This window comes from Hyla sarda, chromosome 2 (assembly GCF_029499605.1).
Source record: "Hyla sarda isolate aHylSar1 chromosome 2, aHylSar1.hap1, whole genome shotgun sequence".
Classification (NCBI taxonomy): Eukaryota; Metazoa; Chordata; class Amphibia; order Anura; family Hylidae; genus Hyla; species Hyla sarda.
This window is the reverse complement of record NC_079190.1, coordinates 375,377,767-375,405,450: the sequence shown is the minus strand read 5'-3', so window position 1 is coordinate 375,405,450 and position 27,684 is coordinate 375,377,767. Positions and strand designations below refer to the sequence as shown.

The window sequence follows — 27,684 nt, the reverse complement described above, 5'->3', positions numbered from 1 at the left end:
ATTCATAAATTCAAATTTTCATCAGCACTCAAAATATTTACAATAGACTAATATGTACAGTTGGTACAGACATACAGTACAATAACACAAAGCAAGTCTCTTATATAGCAACAATACAGTGCAACAATTGTTGCTGTAAGTTTCAATAGACTTGTCTAAAATAAAACTATCTCCCCATTTTGCTTTTTATACTACAGTGCTTACTTCCTGAGCACAGGTCTAGAATAATACTATTTTTACCCATTACTTAGAAGTCTCTATGGGTTTATTGCTGACCTTCTACAAGCACTGACTGTTAACTTTTAGGGCGGGGTCACATGGGGTGCATCACCAGCGTATTTCACACTGCGGATTTCTCACAAGAGGGACTGCAGACCGAGCTCCCTGCTTTAGTGTGTCCTCTGTGCTCTGTGTGTCCTGTGATAGAAACAGATTTCTACAGCGGGACTGCCTCATGTGACTGCCATCGACAAATCAGAAGTGCCCTGTGTGACTCTACCCTAACAGTTGGGTCAAACAATTTTAAAATCATTTTTTTTTAACTGTAGAAAACCATTTTTTATGCAAATTTGCTGATAAATCTTGGCCTAAAGTGTATTTCTAGAGCTTTTTTTTTTTTTACAAATGACTTTAGTACAGCACCATAGAATTACATTACACCGGGTCTCACCACTGGAGGCGGGACCAATGGAGCTTAGCAGGAAGTTTGTCTTATGCGGCATAGCGATATACAGATAAAAGCAGACATGAGCGGGGAGAAAAGCTATACCATTTAGGAGCCAATTTTAAAATGGATCATATTTACACAAAGAACTGCACAGTGCAGTACAATAGTCATTTGTGAAAAAAATCTACAAAGACAAAGTTATTCTTTATACTGTACAATGAAAAGTTCTACCATTTTCCATTATAGTTTAGGTATCAATTTCTCGCGGCTTGCAAAATTACCATATTTTTCCAGTATAAGACGCACTTTTTCTTCCCCAAAACTGGGGGGGAAAAGTTGGAGCGTCTTATATGGCGAATACACACCTATCGCGGCGGTCCCTGTGGACATCAACGGCCGGAACCCGCGGTTAATACAGGACATCTGGTATTAATACAGGACACCCTGTATTAACCCTTCAGACGCAGCGATCAAAGCTGACCGCCGCGTCTGAAGCGAAAGTGACACTAACCCGGCTGCTCAGTCGGGCTGTTCGGGACCGCTGCGGTGAAATCGCGGCGTCCCAAACAGCTTACAGGACACCGGGAGGGACCTTACCTGCCTCCTCGGTGTCTGCTCCGTGCCAGGATCCCCTGCATGGCCGGCGCTCTCCTTCGAAGTCATCACGTCGGCACGCACGCTGTCCCGTCATCCAATAGGAGCGGCGTGCATAGCGACGTGATGACGGCAACGGAGAGCGTGGATCCCGGGGAAGAAGACGCCTGGAGCGTCGGGGACACCACGGGGGCACGGTGAGATCGATGGAGCGACATCCAGGGCAGCGGTGACGGGTCCGGAGCGGTGGGGACACGTGACTATTACCTCCTATACCAGTGGTCTTCAACCTGCGGACCTGCAGATGTTGCAAAACTACAACTCCCAGCATTCCCGGACAGCCAATGGCTGTCCGGGCATGCTGGGAGTTGTAGTTTTGCAACAACTGGAGGTCCGCAGGTTGAAGATCACTGTTGGGTTCAGAATCTTATTTTTTCTAGATTTTGCACCTTTAAAATTGGGTGCGTCTTATATGCCGGTGCGTCCTATAGGGCGAGAAATACGGTACCACCTTTCTAAATGACCATTAATTATTGACATACAGTGGCTATAAATCTGTCCTGGTCATGGACATACAGGTACAAGGTTTATTACTGGTACAGTATCTGTATTACAGCTTTCTTATGAGCTGATCACCTATATGTCCATCACATCATCAAGACAAACAATTAGAGAAGATTACTAATAAATGACAGCAAGCAGAGACCTTGAAAACCACAAGGAATTGATACAAATATTATATTTAAATAATGTAAAACTTTTTATTGTACAGCCTATATTCTTTATTTTTTGTTTATTTTGTTCAACCTTTTTTTTTGCCTCTATTTTTGTATGTATTGCTGTAGGGTAAATTCTACTACTGCTAAAGACACATTCTGCCAACTTCAGTTCAATATATCTTTCTGCTTCTTCAGAGAATATATCACATCTTGCTATTTCACCACTGTTGACACCTTTAAGGATGAAACATAGAAAGCATACAGATTACCTTTATGTTATTACATTTTATGATAACTATAACAATGACCGTATGGGCCATGTATGATGGTAGATCCCTACCACAAATATTCCAACACAGTTCCAGATGCTTCTCCCTGATTTGTGAAAATCAATTGTTAAATATGTATGAATATATATATATGATATTGTAATCAATTTTTATTATTACATAATATATCCAATAGGAACTCAAGCCCAGTTCCACTATTATTTTCTTTTATTTTTACTATGACCTTTAGTATAGGTGCTTCCACTAGATGGCTCAGTCTAACTATTGGAGGCAGAGTTGCACTGACTGGTTGGTCCATTTGGACATGCCATGTCTGAGGGCCCGGCCAGGGAAAGGGCCCACCACTGATATTGGGGATCCAGGACACTTCTCCCGGATCCACAGGTAGGCAAGCATTGCCTTCAGCTGTATGCGTGGCTCATGAACATAAAGCAAAAGCCTCCTCTCAAAGTGAGCAGCATCTGACTTCCATTTCAATCATTAGCGCCTCGACCGTGAAGGAAGAACGATGCAGCCCAGCGTTAGTGCGGAGGAGATCGCTGTATGAGACAGGTTTTGCTTTTGTTTGTTTTTTTTACTTTTCTTTCTGTCTTCAACCTGGCACAAAGGGGACAGGGGTTAAGAATGGGGTTTACTTACTTACCTACCTACCTACATTCCTGGCTACCTAGCTAGCTAGATACCTACATGCCTGGGTACTTACCTACATGGCAAGTTGCATACCTACCTACATACTTGGCTACCTAAATACCTATATACCTGACTACAGAACTACCTAGCTGGTTACCTAACTACCTACATACTTGGATAAAGAACTACCTAACTTTATAACTGGCTACCTAAATATCTACCTATCTGCATACCTGGCTACCTAACTACCTAGCAAGCTGTCTACCTACATACATATCTGGATACCTAACTAGCTACCTAATTACATATCTACCTACATACATGGCTAACTACCTACCTATATGCCTGTCTACCTACCTACCTGGCTAGATACCTACCTACAGACCTGGCTAACTAATTACCTAGTTAGCAACCTACCTACCATTTTACTGAACAGGACACCAAGAGGGGTATAATTACAGTTTTGGGCCTATAGATGGGGGGATTGTATAGAGGAGGGCAGGGCACTTGAAAAATTGAGAGTTTAAGGTGTTTGTCCCACAGATGCTGAAGAGATGTGTTTTGTCAGGAAGAAGTCGACATGGCGGTCTGAAACGGAGAAGATAAGGAAGAGGACACCACCGATCAGAAAAGACGTAAATTGTGAGTAACTGTATCTACCACTATATGGGCACTGTATGGGGGATATTGGTCTGTGTATAATAGTTTTATTCAGTACAGTAAGGTGGTATTATCCAGTAATTGAGTGGTATTATATATTTCCTCCTTGTAAACTTTTATTCTTGTTCATGGAAAATTATCTTACCTACGTTAACTTGTTTTACACACACACACATACACACACATGCATACGCATATACACACACATATTCATTAAATTTTATTTTATTTTGTGTGTAGGGGGGGGGGGGACGACCATGAGTAGGGATGTGGAATAGGGGTGGAATTACCTATCAGTATGCACCAAACCAAACATAAGAATTATCACAAAATACTTCTTTATTAGAAACACAATAAAATACTGAAAAAATGCATTCAAATATCAACAGCAGTCTGAAGAAAAAAGACTCAGATTAGATGATGAGAACGTCTCCCTGGTGACATGGGATATATGACTAAATAATGGGTAAAAAATTTGATAACACAACCTGTGTAAATAATAAGAAATAACACAAAAATGGTATATACCCTTATATGAGACATGAATATCCATCCCACTTAATATATGAGAGACAAATAGTAGTGAGATAGCATATAAATGTCAGTTGCGTGATACACGGACTGGTGCAAATCAGATCATGGGTGAATCAATTGAAGATGGAGGACCAAACACATCCATAAACATTTGAACACTAATTTCTCACAATAGCCAAGAGATAAATAGTAATCTCTGTGTTATACTCACAACGGATCCGAGCCTACCCCTACGCAGTTTCGCTCCCTCAGTTCCTCAGGGAGAGACTCTTATGTGTGGTTTGGTGCATATTGATAGGTAATTCTATTATTAGAGGCATCAAACATTTGGTATGGTAAACTATTGGCCTATATATTGGATTATATGGAATAGAGGTGGGGCAGAAGTGTGGCCTGGGGGCTCTTAGTGTTGTCAGTCCGCCCCTGATTAAGGGTGCTTTACTTTAGATCCTACATCACCATTGCAAGCAGCACAGTGTCCGTCATTTACCCACTGCTTGTGAGAAGACAGAATAGTGACATCACTACACCAACTCTTTCTCCTCATAGCTTCTATTGTGACCCAGAGGATTGTCAGAAAATACTGGCCCTTGGCCTGAAGTCTAAATATTATGACAAGAAGTGCAGTTAAGAGTCCTATATATCGAGAGTGTAAGATTAATTATGCTTTGTTCTTTGCACATCAACTTGATTATCAGTTCCTAGTGTGTCTCCATAGTTACAGGCTACAAACAAACTCTTTGTGTAGTCTGATCCTGCAGTTATGTGCCAATTCCATTTGTTAGGCTACAAAAGGGGATGGGGTGGGCACCTTTAGGCAGAGTAGGTGGCTGCCAAGAGCGCCCCCTTGAATGAGGGTGCCACCTGCGGCAACCTTTTTGTGAAGCCATAAAAACAACGCCAGTGGCGCTATACTCCTCTATCTAGCTGCCGGTTGTCATGAGCACAGCACTCACATCACTTGTAGTCACATCACATCCAGATAGAGGAGTGCAGTGCCGCACAACCATATGATTATCCAGGGATCAAGTCCTGCAGGACTGACCTTAGAATTATGTGTATCCCCTTCCTCCACCCCAACTGGCCTACTAGATGCTGGAGTTATAGGACCTGTGATGATGTCATCATCACGTGATCAGTAATATGTTGGGGGTGGAGCTCAGCCATGTAGGATAGGAGAGATGGTGGTTGAAGGACCTTTGGTGACGCTGTGGAGGAGGCGGGGCTGAGCTAAAACGGAGGTCACATGTTTCCTGTACGGTCACAACTCAGGGTCATGCCAGCAGTAAAGTGATTACAGAAGGAGGAGGTTTGTTAGTGTGTCACCCCATTAGTAAGGAGATTACATGAGGTTTGTTATAGTGTGTTATGAGTTTGTCACCTCTCTAGTAAGGTGACTACATGAGGTTATAGTGTTTCACCCCAGTAGTAAGGTAATTACATGAAGAGGAGATTTGGTACTGTGTGTCACCCCAGTAGTAAGGTGATTACATGACGAGAAGGTTTGTTACAGTGTGTCATCCCAGTAGTAAGATGGGGCGTGTTAAAGAGTGGAGCCAATGTGCGGAGTCAAGGGGCGGCAAAATTAACGTTTGTCTAGGGTGGCAAAAATCCTGGATGGAAGGGAGTTACACATGACTTCTAGATAAGACTTGTATTTGTGGTCTGTAACCATGAAGTGACATCAGTTCAGAAGCTACACAAGACTGTAGAACATTTTAATTAAAACTATATGACTGTGGATTTTTATTTTACATGTTAGGTACTAAGACAATCAAAAATAATGAATATCCATACACAGACTTATCATCTACAAAACACCATTAAAATTTACATTTAGGGTACGGTCACACGTACAGGATCCTGCGCAGATTTGATGCGTAGGATTTGTAACTGCAGATTAGAAGCTGTGCTGTGCATCAAATCTGCGTATGTGTGAACGTACCCTAACACTAAATCTAAGTCACTTACCTTATCTACATTTATTCTTCTCCTTAATATGGCTTTGTCTAAACAGATAAAGCAAATGCTTTTTAGTTGAACCATCATAATGTATCATTGTATAGTAAAACATTTATTTTAAATGGGCACTTTCAGATCTAAAAACATTTTATGTGTTGTTTCTGATGAAAATCAAAGACCATTTGTAATATGGTTGTTTCAAATTCTTTGAACATTTAATTAAGCAAACAGCGGGTGTCCACATACCTACTGGGACACTAACCAGTCCTGCAGCATCCTCAGGCTTGTCCATGGGTCATGGACAAGAGATGATGCATGGACAAGGTTGCATGAGCAGACACACCAATCATATCCCACCACCACCACAAGGGAGGGACACACCCCTTCCCCTGAGAGGATTTTTAACCCTGTGAGCCAATGAAAAGAGTTTTTTTTTTATTTATTTTTTTTATAATAAATGTAGGTTATAGACGCAGAAAAATTAGATGCACATGGTTAGGATTAGGTGCTGAGTAAAATTTTTTTTTTTTTTTTGTGGGATCTTACAGGTACAATTTAAAACTATAAGAAAATATTTGAACATAAAAGCTTACCTTGTTGGCATTCATCTCTGTAGCAAAAAAAAACCAAGAGAAAAAAACATGTTAAAAAAAGCCTGCCAGTGGTTGGAGTAAGGCTATAATCACGCTGTGTAAAATGAATAGCAAAATAAAATAGGAATAAAATACATCTGTAAAATAGAAATAACAACAGTGACTGTCAAAAAAAAAAAAAAAAACTTTCGATATTCTGATGTTAGAATTACTGAATTTTTTGGCACTGACAGCCACTTTTTTCATAGATCAAAAATACAGAATGCCGAGAAGCCTAGGTTGGCCTGGGATTAACCACGTCCCCCTCCCCACCCCGCCCCTTCCGCAAGAGATTGGGGCGGTGAAATACTTGGAATGTTCAGCACTTTACACAGAGAGGACTGGAGACTGTGGGAGAGATTTATTAAAACCTGTGTAGATGAAGAATGGTGCAGTTGCTCATAACAACAAATCAGATTGCTTCTTTTATTTTTTACAGGTCCTTTTAAAAAATTAAAGAAGGGATCTGATTGGTTGCTATGGGCAACTGCACCATTCTTCATCTACACAGGTTTTGATAAATCTCCCATCTGTTTGATGAAGCAATACAAGCAGTTCTGTGCACTCACCCAGCCCTACTTGTAATAATGTATACAATCCTATAATCTTGAATCTACAGAATATTCCTCCCATATGTGACATGTTTCTTTTCTAGATTCTACTAAATCATTTCTTAAAGATAGATCAATCTATTAGGCTTATTTCTTTCCTGAAAATGGTTTACCATCTCCTTACGCTAACCTAATGTTTCCAAACGTCTCCTTACCTTGGTTCCATATTTTGTGCGCCAAACATGAGCCATCAAAACTCTATATGCCAAACCTTACTTTTTACTTAAAGGGGTACTCCGGTGGAAAACTTTTTTTTTTTTTTTTTTTTTTTTTTAAATGAACTGGTGCCAGAAAGTTAAACAGATTTGTAAATTACTTCTATTAAAAAATCTTAATCCTTTTGGTACTTTTTAGTAGCTGTATGTTACAGAGGAAATTCTTTGCTTTTTTAATTTCTTTTTTGTCTTGTCCACAGTGCTCTCTGCTGACACCTCTGTCCGTGTCAGGAACTGTTCAGAGCAGCATAGGTTTGCTATGGAGATTTTCTCCTGCTCTGGACAGTTCCTGATACGGGCATCAGGTGTCAGCAGAGAGCACTGTGGACAACACAAAAAAGAAATTAAAAAAATAAAGATTTTCCTCTGTAGCATACAGCTGCTAAAAAGTACTGAAATGATTAAGATTTTTTTAATAGAAGTAATTTACAAATCTGTGGTAACTTTCTGGCACCAGTTCATTTAAAAAAAAAAAAAAAAAAAAGTTTTCCACCGGAGTACCACTTTAAAAGAATTCTAGCTCTAAAAAACGAAATCAACAGAAGCTATATATTGATACTGTTTATAAACTGACAGTAGGCTAGGACTTTAGGGTAATGTCACATATAACGTATACGCAGAGTATTTCACCCTGTGGGTCTGCTCATAGGAGAATACGTAGTGGATTTCCTGCAATGCAGCAGATTTCACTCAGCGTGAAATATGCTGTGTATATGCTACGTGTGACCCTACCCTTAATGCGTATATTAAAACCCATTATTACGGTATGTTCACTGGTGCATATTTTTCCTGCTGTAGATGTTGCTGTCCATTGACTTCAAAGGGTAGCAACATTTGCTAGAGCAAATCTGCAGCAGAGAATCTTGCTGCATATTTTCTGCAGCTAATTTTGCTAATGACTGAAATGCTGTATTTCCAAAACTTCAACTCCCAGCAAGCCCAGACAGCCAACGGAGGGAGATGAAGCTTTGCAACATCTCAAGGTCCACAGTTTGGAGACCACTGGTCTATAGAATACAAATTTGCAGCTGCTCCAGTGCTGCAGGCGCTCTGATGTCCCCCACCGGAAGGACAGTGGTCCCTCAAGTTACAATATTAATTGGTTCCAGGACGACCATTGTATGTTGAAACCATTGTATGTTGAGACTATATCTCTATGGAAATCTGGTCATTGGTTCTGATGCCACCAAAATGTCATCCAAAAATAAGAAAAAGTGAGGATTAAGAAAAATAAGTAGATAACTAATATAGATAAAACAAGTCCTTACAATAAAGATCTGCTGGGAGCTGTAAGTCACTGTCTATGTAGGGGACGGGAGTATCCTCAGGGTCCTGTACAGTACACAATGTCCTAAAGAAAAATGGAGCTGCTCTTATTTGGTGTCCAAAGGAGCAGCTAACCGTCGCATCGGTAAAGAGTAGTACAGAACATGCAATACCTCCCTGGACTGTAGGGGGCACTACCAGACATCTGGTCAGTGCATGCACTTCAGTAATACAGAAGTTTTACCAGTAAAATGCCCATTCTAATTCATCAGTTCTTCCAGCCATTTTTCACAGATCTGGACTGTCTGTATTGTATGTTGGGTCTGGTTTCAAGTTACAATGGTCCAGAAAAGATCATTGTAGGTCGAAACTATTGTATGTTGAGGCCATTGTAAATTGAGGGATCACTGTACTGAAATTATTCACCTATGTCGTGCAAGTGATACTTCAGCCAATCACTGGTCATGACAATGTATAGGACGTTATCACAGCACTTCTGGCTGGGGATACCGGAGCAGTGGCAGCTTGGAATCGATGGTGACGGCAAAACTAAAGATTGCTGGAGCCAGATAAAGAACTATGGATCATAAAATCACACCTGTCAACCTCATGGGTGAAGCTCACAATTTGAGAAGCCTTGTGCCATACAATGCGAAAGAAAATGTCTGCTCAATTGGATCTAACGATGGTTTTCTAGTCCTATTATTCTACTTAGAATATGTGTTTTCTTTTAAGAGAACCCTTATGTATGCGTAAAAAGATTGTTTCACTTATAGAGTATTTGTAAATAACGATTTCTAGTAGATACTATGTATTCTACAAATCACAAGCGTAATGGTCAGCCCAGCTGATGTCCACCATAGACTTGTCAGTAATGGTGATCTTCAGACTGGTCACATCCGGCTCCTCATTTTTGACCAGCTGGTGGCCATTTGTTGCCATGAAGATTGGCTGCCTGTGCTTTGCCAAACTGATCTACAATAGTTTTAGCCCAGGCGGCAGATAGACAATCAGAATATGGGGGTGGGGACATGTTTTATGGAGGGACAGGCAATTGTCCAATTTGAGCTAGAAGGACAAAAGGTCACACATGGCGGACACCTGGTGCCTTTAAGCTGAATTAATGTGGGTTGGGGACAAAAAAAGAGATTTTAGAAAATATAAATTCATACATGGTTGAAAAAAAAAAATGATACTGCACAAAAATATATGTAAAATAAATGTATGGAAATTTGCATTGCAGTTCATAAAAAAGTGAAATGATTACCTTTATAGTAGATCCTTACACAGTAGAGAAGAACCAGAATCAAAATGACAATGACTATAAGAAGCATCCAAGGCTGAGAATCTGTCAAACAGCAAAAAAATATAGTAAATGACAAATACTTTGGTAGGATGATTGAAGACTGAGTGTAGATGTAGTCTGCTAACAATCCCGACCAGTCAGGAGCTGGGAGAAATGAAGAGGTTTTATGAGGACTGTGAGATGTGAAGTGGCTGCTTGATAATACAGGAAAAGAAAGAACTTCAAGGAGATGGCGGACACGAGGGTGCTAGAAAACATACAGGTAGCCCCATGATGATACTGCTTCATATGGTGCTTGGATCGACATCTCCCATGGAGAGGATGACTGGGGAAGAGGTAAAACAACAGTATGTATTTTGCATCCCCCACAGTCACGGGATTGCGAGTTATAGCCATGCCTTCTACATTTTGGCATGTAATCCATGCGCTTTTTCACCTTCTTCTGTGTGTAAGGCTAAAACTTTATAGGGATGCTGGGGACAGGATGAAAGAAGTGTTCTACAGCTGTAGCAAGCCTTATCTTGATCCCGAATATATCAACGAGAAAAAACAACAGGAGGTGCGCCCCTAGTGAGGACCATTTAAATAAAATGAAGGAGATAACGCAAAGATGGGTCCTTACCCCTAGGTGTTGCGCTCAGAGCACAACACCTACAGTAGCGTCTATGTGCAGGAAATCGAGTGAAACCGCTGCCACGAGGAACTTCCCGGTGTGACGTCAGTCAGTCCGGTGAATAACAATGGAAAGAAATATGTGAACAAGTTCCTCTCAAGAAGGCGCTGGTTCCCGGAGAAGAAAATAAACTTCATTATTGGCGACGCGTTTCGATCCCGAATCGGGATCTTCGTCAGGCATCTATGATGCCTGACGAAGATCCCGGTTCGGGATCGAAACGTGTTGCCAATAAAGAAGTTTATTTTCATCTCCGGGTACCAGCGCCTTCTTGAAAGGAACTTGTTCACATATTTCTTTCCATTGTTATCTTGATCCCTGGCATTTAAGGATAACCTATCCTGACTTTTGGAGTGCAGCACAATACTACACAAACCTAAGTTTAACATGAATTCTTAGTTACTGGCCTTTTCTTGATCCCTGATACAATAGGAAGTCCAGCACAACACATTGCTGTGTGGGGTAAGTACACTTAGGATAACCATTGCCCCATCTAAACTTAAAGGGGTACTCCTCCTCTAGACATCTTATCTCTCCTTTGGATAGGGGATAAGATGTCTGATTGCGGAGTGTCCGGCAGCTGCGACCTCAACGCAGACTCCTGGCTGAACACGGAAGCTTGGAGCTTTCGTGTCCATGTATTAGCTGCCATGCCTTCTCCCATAAACATGAAAGGAGGGGACGTTACAGCTGTGGTCGCCCATCATCCGGCACGGAGCGGAGTTCGCTCTGTGCACCAGATGACTATGGTGCAGGGTTAGAGGGTTTATAAATAACTTAAAGGGGTACTCCCTTGGAAAACTTTTTTTTATTTAAATCAACTGGTGCCAGAAAGTTAAACAGATTTGTAAATTACTTCTATAAAAAAATCTTAATCCTTCCAGTACTTTTTAGGGGCTATATACTACAGAGGAAATGCATTACTTTTTAGATTTCTCTGATGTCATGACCACAGTGCTCTCTGTTGACCTCTGCTGTCCATTTTAGGAACTGTCCAGAGCAGGAGAAAATCCCCATAGCAAACATATGCTGCTCTGGACAGTTCCTAAAATGGACAGCAGAGGTCAGCAAAGAGCACTGTGGTCATGACATCAGAGAAATCTAAAAAGAAAAGCCTTTCCTCTGTAGTATATAGCCCCTAAAAAGTCATTTACAAATCTGTTTAACTTTCTGGCACCAGTTGATTTAAAAAAAATAATAATAATTCCATGGGAGTACCCCTTTAATAGACCTTATTACTGATATGTCCTATGTGTGCAATGACAACAAGAATGTTCACGATGCAATGGATGAAGTGTATGTGCTTTGTATGCACAATGGACCGGGCCTTTATAAATATTTCCTCTTGTAGACTCAAGGAATCCCACTCCAACAATGCATACAAAGTCCAAGTTTATATATGAACATAGTACACAATGTAATAACACCATGCCAGAAGTACCTAAAACTGTAAGCGTCACACTCTTTCTGATTGGTTTTTTGAGACTTGAATGTTCCACCCGGCAAGTGAATGTGACACCGTTGTCCTGGAGGGAAGCCGTGTACAGGAAGAAGCCAGAAAGACTGTAAGTGCCATTATGATTATGCTTGTGGCTGCTGTACACAACGTTTGACAGTACAGATGGCAGAAGTCCAGTATTTGGGAGCTCACGCAGCCATTCAATATTGACGTCCAATGGATAGTAACCGGAAGCATCACAAACAAACTTCTGCTCATCACCTTCACTCAGAGTTAATGCTGAGCCTACATTTAGAGTTACCAAGGGGCTTTCTGTAAGAAGAGATGTTAGTTTTAATAAAATAGATCATTTAATTGGTCTTAAAAAGTGATAAACTTTTATATACCAACAGAAGAAACCAGCATCACCCCCTATTCATTTTAGTATCTATCTTTCCATCCTCATTATGTACCGGCATCACTCTCATGGGTCTCATGGACAGAAGTGTAGGGATCTAGCAACAAATGATACGACCAAGAGACATATGTTTTACTCTTCTCCTGGACAATCAAGTCAATATAATTTACTGCCTTTTTTTCAGAACCCCTAGGCTTTATACCCCTCGGCCTATGGGAATCTGTGGCATTATACACCTCCATATTTCTACTGATTGTCAAGGGACTGCCAGCATATTGACAGGGTAAGTGTAGTTGTGTAGTGTTTCTACTTTGTCTGTGTTACCCTGGAGCCGATATGATATGCACACCATTAGTCCACTCGTCCCTGCTATAGTAGGGCACGTCATCTGTGCATCCAGAAGCAAAGTCCGTGGAATGCACACCAGCCTTTGTGTTGTCTCCTCAGCTTATGGTATATAGCCGCTTCATCTGTGCTCTGCCGGAAGTGACATCCGTGGAGCACAGGGTGGCTGGATTGATGCTGGGAGGTCGGGACACATCCATGTATGCACGGGATGATGTCACCAGGCGATATGGCTTAAAATGGCTGCATATGTACAACAGGACCGTGCTCTGCTCTGGGCAGAAGATCCTGGTCCCTTGGGAAAGAGAAGGAGGAAGTCTAAGCACAATGCTTGTGTCCCTTACCAACAACTTCTGGTGAAATCCTAGGAATCCAACATATGTCAAGCATGCACTCCACCTGAGACAGCAGCACCAATGAACTTTCTTAACGTGGGTTAAGGAGCAACTGACTGGGACCTTTCTGGATGTCAGGTCTATCTGTACTGTCTAAAAAATGTTACGGCTGAAGAACTGGCAAATTCTTAGAATAAAATAACATTAATACTATGTATAAATACAGAATCATATCCCTTCCTCTTCATCCACCCATACACTTCCCTTCATCTTTCTTCTCCCCTTCTTGGTTGAACTTGATGGACATGTGTCAATTTTTCTATGTACCGTATTTTTCGCCGTATAAGACGCACTTTTTCTTCCCCAAAACTGGGGGGGAATAGTTGGTGCGTCTTATACGGCGAATACACACCTATCGGGTCGGTCCCTGCGGTCATCAACGGCCGGGACCCGCGGCTAATACAGGACATCACCGATCGCGGTGATGCCCTGTATTAACCCTTCAAACGCGGCGATCGAAGCTGACCGCTGCATCTGAAGGGAAAGTGACAATAACCCGGCTGTTCAGTCAGGCTGTTCGGGTGAAATCGCGGCGTTCCGAACAGCTTACAGGACACCGGGAGGGCTGTTACCTGCCTCCTCTGTGTCTGCTCCGTGCCGGGATCCCCTGCATGGCCGGCGCTCTCCTTCGACGTCATCACGTCGTCGCGCACGCTGTCCTGTCATCCAATAGGAGCGGCGTGTGTAGCGACGTAATGACGGCGACGGAGAGCGTGGATCCCGGGGAAGAAGACATCCGGAGTGTCGGGGACACCACGGGGACGCAGCGACAGCGATGGAGGGTGACATCCAGGGCAGCGGTGATGGTCCGGAGCGGTGGGGACACGTGAGTACTACCTTCTATACCAGTGGTCTTCAACCTGCGGACCTCCAGATGTTGCAAAACTACAACTCCCAGCATGCCCGGACAGCCAACGGCTGTCCAGGCATGCTGGGAGTTGTAGTTTTGCAACATCTGGAGGTCCGCAGGTTGAAGATCACTGTTGGGTTCAGAATCTTTTTTTTTCTAGATTTTGCACCTTTAAAATTGGATGCGTCTTATATGCCGGTGCGTCCTATAGGGCGAAAAATACGGTAATTATACTGTATTACTATAAGTGCTGTATGTTTTACTTCATATAATGTTTATTGTTTTTTATAAAAAGTTTTCAAAGCGGGATCAGTACTGTCACAGTGTTTAATGGAAAAAGTACATACCTCTGATGTACAGATGAATCTGCTGCTCAGCAAAGAGAGAAGCTACAGATACCGTGCAGGTGAAGAGTCCTTCTTTCTTCAGATTGTTGACCAGTAGAGAGGCATTTCCAGTTTTTAATTCTTCTACATTCATGTAAGCATCTTTCCAGTTATTTTGTAGCTTTTTAGTGTCTCCATTGTAAGACAGTATTTTTACTTCTGAACTTTCTCGATAGCTCCAAGTGACTGAGATCTTAGCCTGGTGATCCACAGTGAATGCACAATCCAGGAGCACGCTGTCTCCCAGTCTTGCGTAGACATTACGGGTTCTGGTGCTTAACATAAAAGTAGCTGCAGAGAAAACACAGTTGGGATATCAGTTCCTGGCCCAACCAGAAAAACTCATTGACGGGGTTGGATACGTTCACAGTCATAGAGACGTGGACACAATTGTTGGTGCCCCACAATGCTCCCTGAAATAACAGGAAACTCACAAGAGTAATAATGAATCTAATTTATCAACTGAAAACTACCTGATGAAGATCAGACTTTGCTTGAATTGTGGTTAAAAAGAAAAATGAAATCATCCTTGACAAAAATGATTGTTCCTGAACTAAAGGGGTATTCCAGGAAAAACATTTTTTTTTCATATATCAACTGGCTCCAGAAAGTTTAACAGATTTGTAAATTACTTCTATTAAAAAAGCTTAATCTGTTCAGTACTTATGAGCTTCTGAAGTTAAGGTTGTTCTTTTCTGTCTAAATCCTCTCTGATGACACCTGTCTTAGGAAACGCCCAGTTTAGAAGAGGTTTGCCATGGGGATTTGCTTCTAAACTGGGCGTTTCCCGAGACAGGTGTCATCAGAGAGGATTTTGATAGAAAAGAACAACCTTAACTTCAGAAACTCATAAGTACTGAAAGGATTAAGATTTTTTAATAGAAGTAATTTACAAATCTGTTTAACTTTCTGGAGCCAGTTGAGATATATATATATATATATATATATATATATATACACACAAGAATTGGTGTGAGACAGCACCGGGGACCAACCTCCGTGCATGTGAAACACCCAGGCAGCCAGCCTGGTGTTAGTGTATGCAAAGTCCAGGAATCACAGCACCAATAGGTCAAGGATCTTCATAAGCTGGTTTCTTTATTCACCCCAAAAGTTACATCATGCTTGATAAAGGCTATTGTTGCCGAAACGTTGTAACTTTTGGGGTGAATAAAGAAACCAGCTTATGAAGATCCTTGACCTATTGGTGCTGTGATTCCTGGACTTTGTATTATATATATATATATATATATATATATATATATAAAAAGTTTTTTCCTGGAATAATCCTTTAACCCCTTAAGGAATGGGGCTTTATCCGTCTTTTCATTTTCAATTTTTCCTCCTTAACTTTAAAAAATCATAACTCTTTAAAATTTTCATCTAAAATTCTATATGTTGGCTTATTTTTTGCGCCACCAATTCTACTTTGTAATGACATCCGTCATTTTACCCAAAAATCTACGGGAAAACGGAAAAAAAAATCATTGTGCGACAAAACTGAAAAAAAAATGCCATTTTGTAACTTTTGGGGGCTTCCGCTTCTACATAGTACATTTTTCGGTAAAAATAACACCTTATCATTATTCTCTAGGTCCATATGGTTAAAATGATACTCTACTTGTATAGGTTTGATTTTGTATTACTACTGAAAAAAAATCATAAATATATGCAGAAAAATGTATACGTTTAAAATTGTCATTTTCTGAGCCCTATGACTTTTTTATGTTCAAGGGGCTATGGGGGCTCATTTTTTGCGCCATGATCTGAAGTTTTTGTTGGTACCATTTTTGCATTGATCGGAATTTTCGATCGCTTTTTATTCATCTTTTCATGATATAAAAAGTGACCAAAAATACGCTATTTTGGACTTTGGAATTTTTTTCCGCGTACGCCATTGATCAAGCGGTTTAAAAAGCGGTATATTTTTATAATGCGGACATTTCCGCACACGGCGATACCACATATGTTTATTTTTATTTACACTGTTTTTTTTTTATTCTTGGAAATGCCGGGTGATTCAAACTTTTATTAGGGGACGGGATCATTGAAAGGGTTAATGATTTTTTTACACTTTTCTTATGCCATATTATAGCCCCTAGGGGGGGGGGCTATAACATGGCATTTACTGATCTTTAACAATGATTGATGCATCTCCCTAGGAATGCATCAATCAGTATTTTCGGCGATTGATTGCTCAAGCCTGGATCTCAGCCTTGAATCATTCAATCGGCGATCGGACTTCAGGAAGCAAGGTAAGAGACCTTCCTCCTGTGCTACAGCTGTTCGGGATGCCGCGATTTCATCGCAGCGATCCCGAACAGCTCCCTGAGCTAGCCGGGCACTTTTACTTTCGGTTTTAGCCGCGCGGCTCAGCTTTGAGCGCGCGGCTAATGGGTTAATAGCGCGCTATTAGCGGCGGGTCCCGGCTTCACTATGACACCGGGCCCGCCGTGATATGATGCGGGGTTATCGTGTAACCCCGCATTATATCACGGGAGCGGGACCAAGGACGTTCTCTAACGTCCTTCGTCCTTAACAGGTTAATATTTTGTTGCGCAACCTTTTGAGGCAGTCATTGTGTCTCATGTGTGAAGGTGCCTTCTTCAGGCTGCATGTTTTTGCTCCTTCTGCTCCACAGACAATCAGTAGGATTCAGATCAGGGCTCAAGTCCAATTTAGAATAGTCCAATGTTTTGCGCTTAGCAATTTCTGGGTGTTTTTAGCTGTGTGTTTTTGGTCATTATCCTGTTTGAGAACCCATGACCTGCAACTGAGACCAAGCTTCCTGACACTGGGCATCACATTTTGCTCAAAAATGCCTTAATAGTTGTGAGATTTCATTGTACCCTGTATAGATTAAAGACACCCTGGGCCTCATTGACTAAGGCATTTCAGAGTAGATTGTGTAGGGTTTTTTGTGTTGCATGTGCCGTGCACCAGAATTTCCGACAAAGAATCCAAAAAACTCTACTAACTCTCCACTTTACTCAGAAACCACTACAGATGGGCGTGGCCATCTGGGAAAGGGGCGTGTCTAAAAAACTAAAAACTACATTTTCAAAAGAAACTTACAAATTTAATAACGTTTCCACATAAAATGTGGTGGATTTGAACTCTGGAAAACCTGAAAGCTTAGAGCAGGTGTAAAAAACGCAAAACGTAGGGAAAGTTGCCAAATACAAGATACAATAGTAAATACGATGGAAAGATACCTGTCGGAAACAAAAACCCGCAAAGAAAACTACACTCCACTCTTAGTAAATGAGGGCCCCTGCGCAGAAAAGCAGCCCCATAACATAACCAAGCCTCCTCCATGCTTCACAGTAGGTACAGTGGGCTTTTCTTTGTATGCTTCATTTTTGTGTCTGCGAACAGAAGTTCAGGGTACCATCATTTTTGTCCAGGCCAGTTTTATTATTTTATTTTTTAAATGATTTTCATCAGTTATTTTCAGTAAATTTATATTTATTTTTACTTTGGTCAGTTTTAAGTTATTTCAGGGAACATTGATTTTTTTTTTGTCTTTTAAAGGGGTACTCCGCTGCTCAGCATTTGGAACAAACTGTTCCAAACGCTGGAGCCGAGCCGATGCTGGGAGCTTGTGATGTCATATCCCCGCCCATCATTATGTAACACCCCGTCCCCTCAATACAAGTCTATGGGAGGGAGCGTGACAGGTTGCAATACGGCCGAGACCTGACTCACTAGTCAGCTGATGACAGGGAGCCTGTCTGCTTCAATGAGTGGAGGGATCGCTTGGTGGGAGAGCGATCAATCTGCAACAGCTGTAGGCACCCTGATTGAAAACCACAGGTCTTTTGAATGGATGCAGCTCATTTATGTTTCAATGGGTGGGGTGGCTGATGTGTGGGAAGGAGGAAAATTGAATTATGGGATTTGTAGTCAAAAAAAGAAAAATCAAACAGGAAATACCAGTTCACAAACAGCTAGCCACAGTGTTATGGTAATCTCACAACATAGCCATTTAGCCCCAAGACAAGAGCAGATCCTTCCTAAGCATGTCCATGCTAGGTACATACTAAAATCTCCTTATGGTGGATAACCCCTTTAAGTCAGACTACCCCTTTAATGCTTGCTTGCAATTTTTGTTATGATCGACCTACCTAACACATGATGTTTGTCCTCTTTCTTTTCTGCAGTCTCTGTAAGTTTTGTGAAAAAAGTTGCAGTGTGAAATTTGCCAGCAGAGTCCTGTACTGTGTAGATATACCAGGAATTGAGCCCGTTATCTGTACTCTTAACACCAGGCCATAGAATCTGTGTGTTGGCTGTGAAATATGGTTTGATTTCACATTTCAGATCTGTGATGCCCTCCTTTAAAAATGGCATCAAATTTACTGGTGAATCTGAAAAAAATAAATAATTTGAATTACAGAATCTAAGTTAAAAATAGAAACGGAAAAAGTTCAAAGAAATAAAAATCGCAACAGATGGAACCATAATGAATGATAAGACTACTTGCCATTTAAGGGTTAACAGGTTTTCTGAACTTAAACTTTTCTAAACACATACCCTCAAACAGTAAGATCAATATTTTTAAGGATGTGTACGACTTTATGGAAGGTTGTCAACTGTGTATCCAAGACTCTTTTTTTCCTAGAGATATTCGAATAATTATATATTTTATACATGGTATTATGCCGCCATCTGCTGGCTGTAGCTGAGTAGTACATCTCTTTTTCATATTACTGTATACCAATTTATTATCAGAATAATTTAAAGCAGGGTTCCTATGGAACCAGAAATTTGCAAATGATGACGCCATACCTTTGAGAAAGTTAAAGTATGGAATACTCCTTTTTTACAGGAACAGAGCACTCACTGCCCACAACAAGATCACATTGCTGCACTGCCATCACATTGCTGCACTGCATGTAAACTGGAAGGGTGGGGGGGTTCTATATCCGTCACTACCCTGCATGTGGAGTAGGAGTATCATTTAAAAACATGGACAAGTGAATTCAGTATATGCAGGCGTAAAATCTTGAATTTTTATTTAGCCTTTTTAAAATAGCATGTTGGTTTCTGGCTGCTGACAACAGACATGTCTCCAGTGTTTCCAGACCGTGTGATCATGAAGGGAAGATGGGCACATTCTATGGACAGAACACAACCATACATGGATGGTCATTTTATGATCATTTTGACGCAATGAACCACAAACTCTTTCTGCACTGCCCAAAATAAACCTTTTTTGGAGATATTTTTTCATAATTTCTATTCCTTGAAGGGGTTATCAGGGAAACCACTTTTTTTGACTAATGTGCAGAGGCTGTGTGATAACATAAAAAAAAGCTTTTACTATAGGGGAGGAAGGGAGGTAAGTACAGGTTTTTTTCTGGATACTCTCTTTAGATGTTCATATTCCTATAGTATGCGGTTTGCTGTATTTCTGTTCTTCAGGACCTGAATTATCTTTGCTATTTTACAAGTTAGGTTAACAGTTATCATTTCTTTTTTATATATTTGGGCTAAATGCCATTTTGCAGCTTTTGTTACTAAGGAAAATACTTCATTTTTAATTCCTAACTAGTGTTATAGAAATCATATATTGGGGCATTAAAAATAGCTGTTATATTGGGATTCACCATAATCCAACATTAAATGCTATAGACATTTAAAGGGGTACGCCAGCTAATTATTATTTTTTTTTATCTCAATATGCTCAAGCTGCCGCAATAAAAAAAAGATAACATTAACTTACCTCCTGCTGCTCCCCCAGTGCCTCTGGTATCACTCTTACTGTATGTCCTCCGATGCGATCTTATTTGTGGTTCTAATACCCCACAGGCAACAATGCAGCTTAGCTTATCGCTGGCTGCAGTAGTGTCCTATCTTGGCCAGAGATTCTCTGAGCATCAGTGTGACATATCCGGCTCAGGCACCAGGAAGAAGACCAGGGCTGGGGCTCAATACATCTCCCTTCCACTCAGCTCATTTCTGGCTGAGGTGGGACACCTCTGCGACCAAAAATTAGCTGAGCTGCATTGTTGTGTGTCAGACACCAGAAGCAGAAAGTTGGGTTCACACCACGTTTTTCAAATACGGTTACCGTATACAGTTTTCTGCTAAAAAACGTATGGCAAAAACCGTATGCAACCGTATGACTCCAAATTAAAACGTATACGGTTTTTCCCCGTATGGTTCTATCCGTTTACATCAGTTTTTGCCAACGGTTTTGCTATTTTGTTGGAATTAGTTTCCCAGCAATTTAATAAAGTTACTATTGTTCTATTGAAATTCCAATCTGCGCATGTGTCAACTCCAAAAACGGATTAGAAAAACAGTGTGCAACCGTATTCTGAAATTCTGTGTACGGTTCTCATAGACAACAATGTTAAAAGAACCGCATACGGTTCGCATACGGTTTTCCAACCGGAGGCAAAAACGTGGTCGACAGCATTTTTGCCTACGGTTGAAAAATCGGCAAAACCATATGCGAGGCAAAACGGATGCAACCGTACACAACATTTGGAATACGGTTTACAATGCATTCTCTATGCATATGGTTTCGGATACGGTCGTGTACGTTTTTTTGCAGAAAACCGTATACGGTTACCGTATTTGAAAAACGTGGTGTGAACCCAGCCGAACAAGGAAAGAATGTACCTGCACTCACCATAAGTATCAAACAGTTTCAGACTTTATTGTTGAACGTCCATACATAAAAAAAGCAGACCACCCAGTGCAGGGAGGGAGAGCAGCTCCACACAAATCTGCTTTTTATGTATGGACGTTCAACAATAAAGTCCGACACTGTTTGCTACTTATGGTGAGTGCAGATACTATATTCTACTAGTATCTGGCATCCCATACAGAGATTACTTCACTAGTTGCTCTTTAAAAGCAAGAAGAGGAAATCTTCAACATAAACTACATAAAAAAAATGTCCAACGATTTTGATGCTGTAGAGTTTGTTCAGCTCCTTCACATAGCCAGCTGTGCTGCTGTTTCTGAAATCGATGTAACAACATGCTGCTTCTGTCTGCTGTATGGTCAGGGCTAACTTCATATGACCTTTTCTTTCTTCCCCTCACAATACCAAACTGTTAAAGCAACTATCACAAAGGAGGGATGGCGAGCGAGGGAGCCATTAAAGCTTCTGTCATGAAGGGGGTTTGGGGGGGGCGAAGAGTCTGTACACACTACAGCAAGATAGACTGTATTGATGATTGGGGAGAGCAACAGGAAAAAGCAAACGGGGAGGGGGGAAGGGGAGGAGTCAGAGTAAATGTATAGCAAAATCTGCAGGCAGGGGAAGGTCAAACACACAGCCAGCATCCCTGTCATCATAAGAGAGAGTAGAGCACACAGGGACTGTATTAGAACACAGTAGAGTAACCATGCTGTGCTGATCTATACATATTTACGATTAAAATATGTAAATATTATTTTTGCCTGGTCAGGGGTATCTATAGCCTTTGTTTTTTTCATTTGTTACAATAAATGGGGGCTTGCTTGCTTACTCATATTACTTCTACACGGAAAAGCGGTGGGTGTGAAACAGGACATGGAGATCATGGGACCCCAGGTAGGTAACCAGCACCTATAAGGCATTCTGTGGATATATGCCATAAATATTGCCATACAGTGGGGATATCTCTATAAATATATCAAGCTCTCACCTTTAAAAATAAATGTAACTCCTTCAAAATCTAAATTTTGGACACTGATGCCCTGTCCACTTCCCAGCACTACCCAGGCCGTATTTAAGGAAACTGGTTGGTCACCCAGCAGATGATGGTTTGGACGTTCATACAAGCAAGGTAATTTGATGTATGTTGGGTCTTCAATGGACCAAGTTCCTAAAAATACATAAATAGATAGATAGGAATAAATGGAGTAACTGTGATAAATAAACAAATACTATGAAGTAGCACCAAAATCACAAGAAAAATACAGTCGACAAAAGTAAAAAAAAAAACTGCTACACTGTAAAGGTGTATTCACACAGTAAACTTGTTACTGAAATTTCTACAACTGTCCCGTAGATGAACCTTGCAGAAATCCATGCACATGCATCAGAAACAACCTTATTCATATATATATATATATATATATATATATATATATATATATATATATATATATATATAGTAATCACTATGGGAACTCCAGCACAGGATTGCTCAGGTGTGGTGCAGTGTAACCCCCAGTGTGCCACACTGGATCCACATAGAACTTCCTCCGTAAGGAAACAGCACCCAACACCAGGTCCAGGTAAAGTGCAAGCTACAGGGTCTTTATTGCATCAAGAGAGACAATGCAACGTTTCTGCTGACAAGCCTTTTTCAAGCATGCTTGAAAAAGGCTTGTCAGCCGAAACGTCGCATTGTCTCTCTTGATGCAATAAAGACCCTGTAGCTTGCACTTTACCTGGACCTGGTGTTGGGTGCTGTTTCCTTACGGAGGAAGTTATATATATATATATGGATTTTCAATCACAGGAAGTTCCGCAACAAATGTGTGTGCATTCTGCAGCAGAAATTCTGCATTCAGCAAACATAGAAAATAACATGCTATATAAGATCAGTCTTGTATTTTGTGGAAATCCACGGCAGAATCTCATTGAAGTTTTAATTGGGCTTGAATTTCAGCAGAACTCTGTGTTCTGAGAACACAGAAATTCCATCGAAATTCCGGTGGAAATCCCCAATTCTGCTCAGCAAGCTGTCTCTGAACATGCTGCCTACACACTGTTTTCTTCAATAATAATAATGTGGAACAATTCCATACAGTCTGGTACTCACAATGGATTCTTGGTGCTGCCTTTTAGACAGCTTAACTCTACTCCCAATGAAGCTCCTGCAAAACAGCCATATTAAAGCTCTGTTTTCATGCACTTAAAGAGGTACTCCGCCCCTAGACATCTTATCCCCTATCCAAAGGATAGGGGATAAGATGTCAGATCGCCGGGATCTCGGCTGCAGCACCCCGATATCATTACTGCACAGAGCAGACTCGCTCCGTGCTTAATGATGGGCGATACAGGGGCCGGAGCATCGTTATGTCACGGCTCCGCCCCTCGTGACGTAACGGCCTGCCCTTCAATACAAGTCTATGGGAAGGGGCGTGGACTTGAATTAAGGGGGTGGTCCGTGACGTCACGAGGGGCGGAGCTGATATCGCTGGTCATTACGCATGGAGCGAGTCTGCTCTGTGCAGATAGCGGGGTGCCGCAGCCGAAATTCCGAGGGTCCCCAGCAGCGGGACCCCGGCCATCTGACATCCTTAGGATAGGTGATAAGATGTCTAGGGGTGGAGGACCCCTTTAACTGGAACCTATACAATAGTGCATAAAGACTGTGTGGCTCTGTTCCAGGCTGGGCCATGTGCGTGACTGAGTTAAGGGTCTATTCACACGTACAATATAGTATCTTGCACACATTTGCTGTTCAGGATTTGAAGCTGCAGATTTCAATGTAAACTAAATGACTTAATACAGCTTCAAAGCCAGCAGATCAAATATGTGCAGGATACTGTACGTGTGAATAAACCCTAAAACAGTGTTAATTCAATATTAGGTAACCGCTTTCCTAGCACTCTTTCTATTACCAAGGTCCTTTTTTCCAGTGACAGAGCTACCTGTGAAGGTGCTTTGTTCAGGAATTCATTAGTTTTGTCCTTTTTGCGGACAGATAGCAGGCACCATGTTACATCACCCTATACAGTGAAACCTCTCTTAGTGAACACCACCCAATAGTGGACAGTTTTTAATTCTCCGGCAAAGTTCCGTAAAACCTAAAGGGGTACTCCACTGGGAAATTTTTTTTTTTTTAAATCAACTGCTGTCAGAAAGTTAAAAAGATTTGTAAATTACTTCTGTTTAAAAATCTTAACCCTTGCAGTACTTATCAGCTGCTGTATGTTCCACAGGAAGTTCTTTTATTTTTTAATTTCATTTCTGTCTGACCACAGTGCTTTCTGCTGACACATTTGTCCATTTTAGGAACTGTCCAGAGTAGGCGCAAATCCCCATAGAAAACCTATACTGCTCCAAACAGTTCCTAAAATGGACAGAGGTGTCAGCAGAGAGAACTGTGGCCAGACAGAAAGGAAATTCAAAAAGAAAATAACTTCCTGTGGAGAATATAGAAGCTGATAAGTACTGGAAGGAAGATTTTTAAATAGAAGTAATTTACAAATCTGTTTGGCACCGAAAAGGTTTCCAGGGGAGTACCCCTTTAATGTATTTGCACACTCCGAATAGGGGACATTCCCAATAGTGGACGCGGACACTCCCAATAGGGGACAAAGAACTTCCTGTAGAGGACAATACACTCCCAATAGGGAACAAAACACTCCCAATAGGGGACAACCAGGCGTATGTGCCGGCCCTACCTTGTACACAGGGTTGCCATTACAGCCAATACCCAAGTAAGGGGGCCAGGCCCCCACTGCAGCAGGCCCAGTGCAGAAGCAGAAGACCACAGTGGTCTCCTGCTTCTGTACATCCACCACATCATTCACCCCCCTCCTTCTCTGATCCCCCATGCCACTTTATTCCCCGTGTCAAATCATCCCCCCTTACCCCCGTGCCACATCATTTCCCCTTTATCCCCCCTGTGCCATATCATTGCCCCATTATTACCCTCTGTGTAAATTCATCACCCCCCTCTTAATAAAGAGGCAAAGGGGGATAAAGGGGGGAATTATGTGGCACAGGGGGTAAGGGGGGGGGGGGAGGATTTGGCACAAGGCATAAGGTGGCACAGGGTATAAAGGGGGATGAAATGATGGGGGGGGTAAGGGGTGATTAAACGCCACTGGGAGATTGTACTGTAATATTCCTTTTTTATTAAGTTTTATAGGTAACTAGCTTTTGCCCGCGGCTTCGTTCGCGTTAAATTTGGGGTAACATAGATTTACTTTTTACGACCCTATAGTAATGAGGCCGCTCTGATTAAAGTCTACGGGCATCCAAACAACCCGAAACATTACATCTGCTGTTTCATGGAATTGAAGATCGACATCCTTTGAGGACTTTTACCGAGTCTGCGCGCAGGGGAACCCGCCTTCTTGCGCTGCTTATATACTGGCAACAGTCCTCATATCCCGTCCTCCTATCTCGACATCCTGTCCCGACCTCCTATCCCGTCCTCCTATCTCGACCTCCTATCCTGTCCTACTATCCCGTCCTCCTATCTCGACCTCCTATCCTGACCTCCTATCTCGGCCTCCTATCTCAACCTTCCCGACCTCCTATCCTGACCTCCTATCTCGACCTCCTATCCCATCCTCCTATCTCGACCTCCTATCCCGTCCTACTATCCCGTCCTCCGAACGCGACCTCCTAGCCCGACCTCCTATCCTGTCCTCCTATCTTGACCTCCTATCTTTACCTCCTATCCTGTCCTCCTATCCCCACCTCCTATCCCAACCTCCTATCCCGTCCTCCTATCTCGACCTCATATCCCATCCTCCTATCTCGACCTCCTATCCCGACCTCCCATCCTGTCCTCATAGCCCGACCTGTAATATGTGTACCAGGTATTGAAATATCTCCAGCCGTACGGAAGTTATGTGGGAACATACATTTCCCATTGATTTGCATGGGACTTTAAACAAAAACCCTGACCCCCACAAATGGGGGTAGTTAAGAGTTAAATTAACTATCTTATATTTTAAGTGGACATATAAGTAACATGTGACCAAGTATTATCAAAATATCTCCAGCCGTTTGGAAGTTATGCAGTAACATATATTTCCCATAGACTTGTATAAGACTTTAAAAAAAAAAAAAAAAAAACTTTTTCACCCCCTTAAGGGTACGTTCACACGGGCGGATTTATTTGCGGGTTTTCCGCTGCGTATTTGAAAGTGGGCGGGCTTTTCTCGTCTGTCCGCAGCAGATTTTCCACGGCGGAATTTAAACTGCGGAAAATCCACTGCAAGCCCCATTGAAGTCAGTAGGGTCTGCGGCGGATTTTTTCCGCAGCATAAATTCTGCAGCGGGAAATCTGCTGCGGACAGCCGAGAAGAGCCCGCCCACTTTCAAATACGCAGCGGGAAACCTGCAAATAAATCCGCCCGTGTGAACGTACCCAAAGGGTGGAATTTCGAAAAAAATCCTTTTTTATTCCTTGTCTACGTCTTAAAAACAACACCTGTGCAAAAATTCAGGTTTCTAGGTCCAAGGGTTTAGGCTGCGCGTTGATGAGCCAGGTCTTCTCCTTTTATATATAAGATTAAACTCTGGAGTGAGTACAGTACAATATTCCGTCGATTTTTGAGCCTTTTTTCCCAATAGGGAACATCTCTCAATAGCGGACACTTTTTTATTCCCCACCAGTGTCTGCTATTGGGAGATTCTTCTGTTCATAGGGTTATTACTACAGACTGCTGAATACTACATTGAGTTAACGTACAAGCAGCTAGAAGATCAATCTGAGAAGGTCCATATATCTACTACTGTGCACACAAGCGTGACTGAATAAAGTAGATGCATTCATTCTTACCGCCTATTAGCAGCACGCATAGTATGAGGGAGACGGGGTAGTTATCCATTTCTGAGTTTTCAGTGCAGTTTCAGTCCTTCTCTTGTTCTATTACTTTCACTTTCGCTTCTTCGCTTGCAGAGAATAGGAGTGTCCAGGAAGAGATCCACAGCTTTACCTTCTATGCAGCAGAGTAGATACATGACTCTTGTTGCGAAACTACAACTCCTAGCATGTCCGGACAGCCGTTGGCTGTCCGGGCATGCTAGGAGTTGTAGTTTTGCAAAAGCTGGAGGCACCCTGGTTGGGAAACACTGCTTTATACATGGACTGACTGACATAGAAGTCACTGGATTTGCATATTTCAGGGAGCACTAACCATGTAGCCACCTGTTATTACCTCAGCTGCAAGTCAGAGCTACAGTTCTGCGTTCAAAAACAAAAAGGGAATTTATCATTTCCATCTTTTTTAAACTTTTGCTCAAGCCTGCACTTTCCCCTTTACGCCATTTTAGGGTAAGGTCACATGTATGACACCTATTGAGTGGAGTTTTCTAAAAAGTCACATATAATAAATGTAGTTAAAGGGGTTATCCAGGAAAAAAACTTACATATCAACTGGCTCCAAAAAG

General features: G+C 41.7%; 1 protein-coding gene across 2 annotated transcripts; it reads right to left on the bottom strand.

The window, feature by feature from the left end:
- LOC130356644 (tapasin-related protein-like) lies at positions 1-27,684 on the bottom strand. Of its 2 annotated transcripts, XM_056558440.1 has the most exons (9): positions 27,074-27,684; positions 22,241-22,420; positions 18,719-18,961; positions 14,553-14,882; positions 12,201-12,530; positions 10,048-10,128; positions 6,650-6,666; positions 6,066-6,103; positions 1-2,214 (listed from the first exon to the last, which is right to left on the bottom strand). In XM_056558440.1, exons 1-8 carry the CDS (start codon positions 27,120-27,122, stop codon positions 6,089-6,091), a joined length of 1,245 nt encoding a protein of 414 aa, XP_056414415.1. In that variant the 5' UTR covers positions 27,123-27,684; the 3' UTR covers positions 1-2,214; positions 6,066-6,088. The 2 variants fall into 2 exon arrangements, with proteins under 2 accessions (XP_056414415.1, XP_056414414.1); XM_056558439.1 differs by lacking the exons at positions 1-2,214; positions 6,066-6,103 and having other exon boundaries at positions 6,576-6,666.